Source organism: Lipotes vexillifer, unplaced genomic scaffold, assembly GCF_000442215.2.
Source record: "Lipotes vexillifer unplaced genomic scaffold, Lipotes_vexillifer_v1.1 scaffold75, whole genome shotgun sequence".
Classification (NCBI taxonomy): domain Eukaryota; kingdom Metazoa; phylum Chordata; class Mammalia; order Artiodactyla; family Lipotidae; genus Lipotes; species Lipotes vexillifer.
This window is the reverse complement of record NW_006771517.1, coordinates 1,925,981-1,935,769: the sequence shown is the minus strand read 5'-3', so window position 1 is coordinate 1,935,769 and position 9,789 is coordinate 1,925,981. Positions and strand designations below refer to the sequence as shown.

At 54.3% G+C, this 9,789-nt stretch overlaps 1 protein-coding gene across 1 annotated transcript in view; it reads right to left on the bottom strand.

Annotated features, from left to right (window-relative positions):
• Positions 1 to 1,348: 1,348 nt before the first annotated feature.
• The window catches only part of DUSP15 (dual specificity phosphatase 15), a 9,340-nt gene continuing 899 nt past the window's right edge, over positions 1,349 to 9,789 (bottom strand). Inside the window, exons 3-8 of the mRNA XM_007446864.1 lie at positions 9,542 to 9,575; positions 7,299 to 7,381; positions 5,187 to 5,236; positions 4,134 to 4,208; positions 2,809 to 2,980; positions 1,349 to 1,972 (exon numbers count right to left, since the gene is read on the bottom strand). Coding sequence (XP_007446926.1) covers positions 1,700 to 1,972; positions 2,809 to 2,980; positions 4,134 to 4,208; positions 5,187 to 5,236; positions 7,299 to 7,381; positions 9,542 to 9,575 — 687 coding nt within the window. The 3' untranslated portion in view covers positions 1,349 to 1,699. The remainder of the gene's footprint in view (positions 1,973 to 2,808; positions 2,981 to 4,133; positions 4,209 to 5,186; positions 5,237 to 7,298; positions 7,382 to 9,541; positions 9,576 to 9,789) is intronic.

Sequence of the window (9,789 nt, the reverse complement as noted above, 5' to 3'; positions counted from 1 at the left end):
GGCATGTGGGATCCTCCCAGACCGGGGCACGAACCCGTTTCTCCTGCATCGGCAGGCGGACTCTCAACCACTGCGCCACCAGGGAAGCCCGAAGCCCCCCATTTTTAAAAAAAATATTTATTTATTTGGTTTCACTGGGTCTTAGTTGCAGCAGGCTGGCTCCTTAGTTGAGGCATTAGAACTCTTAGTTGCGGCATGCATGTGGGATCTAGTTCCCCGACCAGGGATGGAACTCGGGCCCCTTGCATTGGGAGCGCAGAGTCTTAAATACTGCACCACCAAGGAAGTCCCCCGGACATATTTTTTCTTTTGTTTATCTGTTTATCTAGTGTCTTTCCCACCAGAATGTCAGCAACACCAGGGCAGAGGTTTGCTCATTGCTGTGTCTTCAGTGCCCAGTACAATGCCTGGCATACAGTAGGTACTCAATGAACTCATGTTGCATGAATGCAGAGGAGGAGGTTGGGTAGCAGGTGAAGGTTATTTCATCCATCCTCCCACCCCAAATACTGGAATCTGGGCCTCCCCCACAGCCCTGGACACAGTGCTTGGTGAATAATAAGAACCCCCATACAGGTGTTTATTAGATCATAGAGATTTCAGATCTCTCTTAACTCTAAGTTAATTTTAGTTTAGGATAAATCAGCTCGGGTGACCCCTGTTCATCCTCAGAGTCAGTTTGCTGCTTTATTGGGCTGCCCTGAGACCCTCCCTCCACAGTGGCTCCCCTGGCCTTTAAACTCTAGGTGGGGAGGGCTATTTCCACTAGCTGGGGGTGGATCCTTCTTGCCAATAACCTTCACGACCAGAAGGAGCTGCTTCTTAACAACCATCATGGGACACAGAGTGTCTAGCTTCAAACCCAGCCTCCCCTACTCTAGCTGTGTGTCCTTGGGCAAGCTGCCTGACCACTCTGAGCCTCAGTTTCCTCCCCGACGAGTAAGCGAACTCATTCAAGTAAAAAGTCAGGCATGAGGCAGGTACTACTACTATACCTTTACTAGCTAAGATTTGTGGATAGGGAAAGGAAAGGAGCTGGGGAGGAGGCGGGGTGGGGGGGCAGTGCTCAGGGAGGACAGGAGCTCAGCCAGGGGGAAAGGGGTTCAAAGAGGAGGAGCTGGCGGCCTTTTCAGGAGACCAGGGCTCCAGGGAGAGATAGGGGTGAGGGTCAGGGAAGTGGAACTCAGCCCTGCAGACTGCAGTTCACTGAGGGTGGCAGGCTCCTCAGGCCCTAGGGGATGCAAACCCCCTCCCATTCTTTTTTCCGGCAGGCTCCAGCCCCTGGCAGAGTTCTGCAGCCCTGCCTTTGCTCAATGACTGAACGACTGGGAGGCGATCAGACAGGCAGCTTCTGTGTCTCTTTAATATCCTCCAGGCCCATCCAACTACCCCACCCACCCACTCCCACTCCCACCGCCTTTAATGGGAGGGGGGGCCGGGGGCACCCTCCCCCAGCCCAAGAACTAAGGCACCAGGTAGCTGCAGCAGGCCGGCCCAGACACAGAGCCACACACACAGATGGAGGACACACTGACCGCGGACGCAGACAAGCAAGGCGCGAAGAGGGGCAGGGGCGGGGATCAGGCCGCCGCGGGGCTCCCACAGGCTCTGGGCCCGTCCTGAAGGCCGTGGGAGGCGCAGACAATCCCCGAAGGGGACTGGTCGAGAGGCCGAGGGGCGCCACGGCGGGGCAGGATCCTCACTTGCTGCCTTTGCGGGACAGACACCGCGGGAGGCAAGAGAAAGTCTGCTTGACGCGCGCCAGCAGCGGCAGCGGCCGGTGGGCTTCCCGGGGCGACCGCGGCACCAGGCGCTGCAAGGTCCCCTCCGAGGCCGAGGAGCTGGGCGCGGGGGAAGAGGCCGCGCTCGCAGAGCCCTGCCGGCAGCGCGCGCACATCGGCAGTAGCGCGCGCACCTCCTCCTCGTCGCGGAAAGGGCTCTCCCCGAAGCGCTCCTCCAGCTGCCGGCGAAGCTGGGGTGGGGTGGAGTCGAGGTCGGTGCCGGGCCGCCGGCTCGGTCCCCTCCCCAGTCCTCAGAGCTTCCGCTCTTCTTCGAGCTTCCCACACCTCGCTAAGCCCCTCCCGTGCTGACCATCCTCTTAGCTTCCCTTCTGCGTCCCCATCCCCCTAACTGAGCCCCTCTCCCTCCGAATCCCTCCTCTCTCCCTGAATCCCCTTCCCCTTTGACACTCCATCTTCCAGACCTACTAAAGTGACCCCCCCCACCTAAACAGTGGGGACCACATTAACCCCTCCCCACACTGCCCAACAGCTCTACTCATGCAGGCCCTCTTCCTTGCCTGCCTCTTTCCTAATGCAGCCTTGCAGACAAGTCTCTGGGCAGCCGCCTGCCTTCCTGCACTGACCGCTTCTCCCTCTCTCATCTCTTGTTTGCGGGTGGGGGAGGGCGCGGCTCAGTCCCCGACATCTCCATGTGCCATCTGCCCAGTGGGCATAAGAGAAGGAACTGCTTTGGCCTCATAAAGGACCCAGGGGTGGAATAAGGACTGGACATGTCTCCCCAGAGGAGCCAAATGTTCAAATGCCTTCAGGCTCCAGGTAGGCAGAGCAGGCAATGCTGGAACCTAGCCAAATTGAAGGGTCCATAATCAGGCCCACGGGTATTCAAACCCTAAGTTAAAAGGGAAAAGAAAACACCTGGCCGTCCAACCTAGGGGCTAGGTTAGCTCAAGAGCCACGAGTTCAAGACCCCAGAAAAATCTTCTGCCAGGTCTGAAGCACAGGTTCAATTCTTTCCAATCAGTGCTCAGCTCAAGTAAGAGTTTCCCACCCCTGCCCCTGCCCCTACCTTCCGGGAACTGCCCCAGCCAAACTCTTCAAGCTGCTGCCTAAAGCCTGGGTTGGGGTTGGCGATGGGCCGCGTGGCCTTGATGGCTTCAAGCACGTCCCGCCAGCTCAGTCCTGTCACAGTCATCACATATGCCGTCACGATGGTGGTGCTTCGGGAGATGCCTGCAAAGCTGGGACATCCCACCCCAAGGCTTCAGGTAAGGCCCAATCTCCTCCGTGTCCTCCAGGCACCCCATCCCCACTTCAGCTCTCCCACCCTTGCCTCCTGAGCTCCAACCACAAGGAACCTGCCAGGACCTGTCTTCCCACATCCACGCCTTTGTGTATGCTGTTCCCTCTGCCTGGCATTCACCCACATCAAAGGCCTGAGTGAAACATTGCTTCACTCAGTCATTCAGTACACGTTTCCTGATCATCTGTGATTTTTCAGGTACTGGGGATATAGTGGCGAATAAAACAGACATGGTCTCTGCCATCCTGGGGCTTACAATATGGTTGGGGGAGACAGACACTAACAAGGGAAACAATTTCAGGTGGTGATAACTGCTTTGAAGATGAGTCCAGTGTCTAGGAGATTGTATAAGAAGAGGTATTAATCTAGTGGAAGAGATGCGGAGGATTTGGGGAGGGGTTCGCAAGGAAGTGACATCAAGCTGAATCCTGAAAGACGGGTAAGGATTGTCAAGAATGTTCTGCGCAGTGTACAAAGACCATGTGGGTGGGATCCTGGTGGACTTGAAGAATGGGGAGATGGCCAGCACAGCTGGAGCAAGGAAAGGAGGAAGAGAGGGGGAGAGACAGGCTGAAGGAGCCGTCCCTATGGCTGGGGCTCAGGCAGAGCTACCCCGAGACAGGCGTAGTGAGAAGTTATGGGATGAATGAAATCAACAGGGCCAGGGGCCCCTGGGAAAACTCAGGGGTCCCGTCTCCCAGCCTGGGGCTCCTCACTGCCCTGTACTACTGCCTCAGAGGCTGGAGGGGAGGAGAAGGAGCTGGAACTACTGAAGGATGCTGGGCTACCTGCCTGACCTCACCTGTTCCTCCCAATAGCTCGCCAGGTCAACATTCTTTTCTCCCATTTTACAGATGAGAAAACTGAGTCTCAGGGAGAAATAGCTATCTGGCCATGGCCATACAGCTGGTAAGAGACAGAGCCTTGGTCTGAGTCCTCCATCAGCCTGTCAGACGAATGGTGGACTGTCAGGCATTGTGACAGGCTGGAGAAGATCCATCGCAGGCTCTGCATTCCCCACAGGATGAGGGCATGTTCAGGATGGAGGAAGGCCACTCACTTCCCCTCCCCCCACTCCCCTCTTAACTCACCAGTGCACAAGGCAGTTTCCCCCATTGAGGCGGCAACAGTGGATGAAGTTGATACATTCTTTGAAGTGCTTTTTGCTAGAGAAGAAAGCAACAAGGTACAGAGCACTGCGGGGGGACAGGTCTCCTAGGAGTTGTCCCCTTCCCCATTTCTGGGATGGCAAGAGACAGAGCCCTGGATCCTCAGGTCAGCCAGCATGTGCAGTGACTAGGGGCTGATACTGTAGTACTGGTGGAGGTGTGTGTGAAGCAATAATGGTGGCGTTTCAGGAGGTGAGAGAGGCCAGTGATGGCAAATCCCACCACAGAGGCAGGAGCACCTCTTCAATGGGTCCTGTGGATCCTATTTTCATGGACGGCTTATCTTGACCTTTCAAGGAAATGGGTGCGAGGAGTCCCACCCCCTGGGGTCTGCAAGCAGAGCACCTGGGGACAATAATGGTCAACAACAGGGTTGGGAGCAAGAGTCCCAAGGGGCAGAAGTGTCTGTCTGGGTCCCTCCCAGGCTGGGGTGTACTACTGCTAATAACATAAACCAAAATCCTGCTTTCTGAGCCCTCATTACACGCCAGGCCCTGTCCTAGATCCTCAACCTGTGCTATCTGATCTTTGACAGCCTCCTTGGTGCTGATGGCCCCAACCCCTCACACACCCATTTTCTCTCTCAGAGAGGGGAAGTGATTTGTCCAAGGTCAAACAGCAAGTAAATGGCAGAGCCTGGCCTGAACCCAGATGCCTTAACTCCAAGGCCAGGTACAGGCTGAGCCTGACCCTTTCAAATCCACTGGGGCGTCTGAGCCCGAGGGACACGGTGTTTTCTCCATTTCATAGCCAAAGAGACTGAGCTCTGGGAGGTTAAGGCTTGCCAGCGGCATAGGCAAGGGTGTGGCTGAGACAGAGTCCAGGTGGTCTGGGAGAACACCTGTGCTGGGGTCTCCAGGACAGCTTTGTGGCCTGAGTCCTCTCTGTCCTCCCTCAGACCACCTCCCACCCTCCCTCTTCCCACCACATGAAGCAGCTGTCTGTCCATCTGTCAGCCCGTCCAGAGGAACTTACATGGGTACCTCAGGGGCGTCGGCCACTGAGATGCGAAGGTAGGTTATGTCCTGCAAGTACAAAACACACATGGGCAGCCTGCACCCCAACCCCAGCCTGGGCCTCCCAAGCACCTCGCAACCTTAGGCCAGTTCCTGCCCCTCTCTGGGCCACTGTTATTGTCTCTGTCCAAAGAGGGTAGACACCTTCTCTGAGGGCCTCCCAGGTCTGACCATCTGTGGTTTCAGAACCTTCTGAGAAGTTGGTATCCGAACCCCATAGCTGACTTGGGCACAAAGACTTGCCAAAAAGGATTCAGGGACCTTTTATTTAATAGCTGGGAAAGGGCCACTTAACTTGACTCCCCTCCATAAAAGGATTACAAAATTACACAGTAAGAAGGGCAAAGCAGATTTTATTCTCTTGAAAAGAAACAAGAAGTATGAAGATTAGTTTTAGTTCATGAATTGTGGTTATAAAACTCTGTGCTAATTATTAAAATAATCAAGGAATGAATTGTCAGGAATTTCTCCAACAAACTTGCTACCACATCCTTCACTCCACGCCTAACCTTCACACAAGATCTTAAAGATGAGTCCTGCCCACATTCCAAGAATCACTTTTCTCAGGGACCTCTCTTAGTCCTTTGATATTCAAATGGCTCTTTTCAAGGGACTGGCCCACCTCCAGCCAGTGACTAAGTGACCGCCTGGCTAGGTCCTCATCTGTTAGTGGCTTTGTGTGAGATTCCAGCCCTTCTCTATAACTCACTCTCCCCAAGGTCACAGAGCCTGCATCTTTTGCAAGGTTTGCAAATTCGCTTTGCAACACATTTGGCCTTGGATTTGCAGGGCATTATCAAACCCTGACTGGTAAATTCACTGATGGATGGGGAGGGAGAAGAGGGCAGGGCTGCTGGAGCAGGGACTCATTTTGCCAGTAGTCATTTCATTAGTAAATATAGTCATGCCTAGACAGCCTTCCCCAGGCACTCTAGTGACTGCATACTCCAAATACTCCAAAACAAGCCTGCCCTATAATGCAAAATCAGACTCCATTGACCTGGAAATTTCTTCTAGTGTCTCTGTGACACTGAGAACCACAGATTATTGGAGGTAGCTCTTAGAGACCATCAAATCTGACACAAGGGGAAACTGAGGCCCAGAGAGGGCGAGGACCCTGCCCAAGGGCACACAGCAGTGCTGTGACAGAACCCGGTCTGGATCTCAGATCTCCAGAGTCCCTTCCCACCCACAGTTCTCTCCCGTCGATGGGTGAGCCAGACTCTAACAGATAAAGAGGAAGGGGCTCTGTTTATCGATTGAGAATATGATTAACTTTGTTATTATGTCAGCTATAATTTGTTGAGCGCCTATTTTGTGGCTCTCAACAACCCAGTGAGGTAGGTACTGTTATAAAATTCCCCTTTTATGGATCAGGCAACTGAGGTCTAGAGAAGTGAAGTCCTGTGCCCAAGGTTACAGACAGAATGTGGTGAAGATGTGAACTCAGAGCTCCTGACTCCAGCACATGTGGTCTGGATTTCCTACTTCCCTACTCTAGGTCATAACACCCTCACCCCGTCTTTTCCAGGATTCGATAATACCAGCTCCAACCCTCCCAGTGGGGGCCGTGCTGTACAGAGTGCAAAGCATCTTTACCATATCACAGTCCCCTGGGGGCAGATAGGGCTGAGGGATCAGAGGCCCAGACACCAGACAGGTGAAATCATAGCCCCAGGTCACAAGCGAGACACAGAGCCCAGAAACATCTATGTGGAGTCATCTATTCAGTTGGACAACGGGAAGCCCCTGTGGGAGACTTTTTAAGGTTTAGTGTGAGGCCTCTGGAGCCAGATGGCCTGTGTTCAAATTCCAGCTCCTTAGCTTCCTGGATGTGTGACCTTAGGCAGGTTACTTTACCTCTCTGGTCCTCAGCTGCCAAAGAGGGAGCAAATAGGGATGCTAATGTAAAACAGGCCAGTTTTTAACCAAATGAGTTAGCATGGGTCAGGAAGGCCTGTGTGCCAGTATAGGATCTGGCACATTGTAGATACTTGATAAATGGGTGCTGTGGGGGTCTGAAACACCCCTTCCCACCCATGTGCAGCTCTGGGATGGGGGTAAGGCTTACCTGCAGCAGAGGCTGGGGTGACTCGTGGATGGAGATGATGTGTGTGATCTTATTCCGGCCTAGCTGATCCGTGTCTTTGGCATCTGAAAGAAACAAGGATGCTTGAGCCAATCTGGCAGGTGTGACCTATATATTCCGATGGCCAAGTGAGGCGGGAGCTCACTGCCCCACTCTCCTACTCAGCCCGCCCTCTCCACCTTGGCCCACCCTCTGCCGGCTCCCTGCTCCTTCACCACCTCTTGCTCCCAGCATGACAGGTCCTGTCACACCCCTAAGCTTCAGGCTCTCCACTGGGGCGCCCACAGGTAACAGCCCAGCACCTCCCCAGCCTGGCCCCTGCTGTCCCTTCCATTGCAAACACCCTTCTGTGGCATATCCTTCACCAGGCAATTCTTTTAGGAATCTTGACTACAGAAGGGTTAACTCACACAGAAAGCTATGTGTAGAAGGTGATGTTCTCTGCACTGCTGCTTATGACTGTCAACACATCAGAAACAGTTCAGAATGGGAACTGGGCTTCCCTGGTGGCGCAGTGGTTAAGGATCCGCCTGCCAATGCAGGGGACACGGGTTCGAGCCCTGGTCCGGGAAGATCCCGCATGCCATGGAGCAACTAAGCCCGTGTGCCACAACTACTGAGGCTGCGCTCTAGAGCCTGCGAGCCACAACTACTGAGCTCGCGTGCTACAACTACTGAAGCCCGTGAGCCTAGAGCCCGTGCTCCACAACAAGAGAAGCCACGGCCATGAGAAGACTGCGCACCGCAATGAAGAGGGGCTCCCGCTCGCCGCAACTAGAGAAATGCCTGCGCGCAGCAATGAAGACCCAATGCAGCCAAAAAAAAAAAAAAACCACAACTACTGAGGCTGCGCTCTAGAGCCTGCGAGCCACAACTACTGAGCTCGCGTGCTACAACTACTGAAGCCCGTGAGCCTAGAGCCCGTGCTCCACAACAAGAGAAGCCACGGCCATGAGAAGACTGCGCACCGCAATGAAGAGGGGCTCCCGCTCGCCGCAACTAGAGAAATGCCTGCGCGCAGCAATGAAGACCCAATGCAGAAAAAAAAAAAAAAAAAAGGGAACAACCCACAAGGGGACTGGATAAATAATGGTATATTCATACTTGAATACTGTACAGCCACTAACAAGATCTCTGTGTGCTGATGTGCAAGGAAGCCCACAATATATTATTAAATGGGAAACACAGATTATAGAACAGCATGCAGAATAGGCCTCCATTTTTGTTTTAAATATTATATCTATATGTACAAAGATACATGAAAACAACCCAGGGATATACCTCCCACAGCTATCAGTAGCCATCTCTAGGGGCTGGATTTCCAGTGCATGCAGACCTTTTATAATCGAAGTAAATAACATTTGATCTCCACATGCCCACTTCCTCATTCACATTTACTGAGTGTTTACCATGTACAGCCTTGGCTGGGCATGGCATTGTGGGGTCAAGTTCATGGCTCCTGCCCTCATGGGCCTACACACTTAAAGGGGATTCAGACCTTACTTACCAAATATCCAGAAGTCAGTGTGATGCGAGCTGCTGAGGGAGCTCCCGGGGAGGAAGGCACCAGGGTTTAGGAAAGTGGGGCCCCTAAGCCCAGAGTGGGACAGGAGTGGATGGGGAAAGCTCTGCCCCAGTGCAGATGCCCCTCCCCCCCTAAAGCTTTCTCTGACTCTACAGATGGAAGTGACTTTTCCTGCCTTGGGTCTCCCAAGCTCTGGACCAGCCTGTCTCTTAGCCCAGGCCTGGGACAGGCGGAGTGCTGTGGCCTTGGGATGGAGCGGGCAGTGCTCACCGGTGAAGTTTCTGAGGTAGAGTCCAGTCTCTAGAGACCTCTCCTCTGAGGAGGAGGTTGTGCCAGGAAGCCTTCCCAGCTTCCCAGCTAGAAGCAACACCTCCAAACAGACCTCAACCCAGAACCCCAGGGCTGGCAAAATCCTTAGAGGCGGGGGTGGGCCTTGTGCTGTGGGAGAGGCTGAGGCTCAGAGCAGGTGCAGCCTTGCCCAGTGTCCAGTGTTCTGAGCCCTCTGTACTGGGGACACTCCTCCACCCACGTCCCCCTTAGTCTTCATGAGTTCTTTCCCCCTCCCAGCCTGGCATCGCTTCCCTGCCCCCGGCCCCATTCCTGAGCGTGTCCAGGGTGCGTGGGCCGGAGCATGAATGGTGGACACAGGCCTGGGACAGGGAGTGTGCCATGGCCTTGGGGCAGAGTGGGCAGTGCTCACCAATGAAGTTTCCGAGGTAGAGTCCAGGAAGTACCTACAGGAGAGACAGGCTGGGGTCAGCCGGGTAGGGGTGTGTGCAGCCGCTCTCAGTCCCATGAAGGGCGTCTGGCCCTCAGGACTCAGGGAGCAATCACCCCCGTCTTGTGGGCCTGGATGCTCTATGAGTGAGGTCTGGGGAGGGCAGCAGGGGGGCATCAAGGGAGGCCAGCCTGGGTAGGGGGAGAGGAAAGAGGAAGGAGGGGCACAAA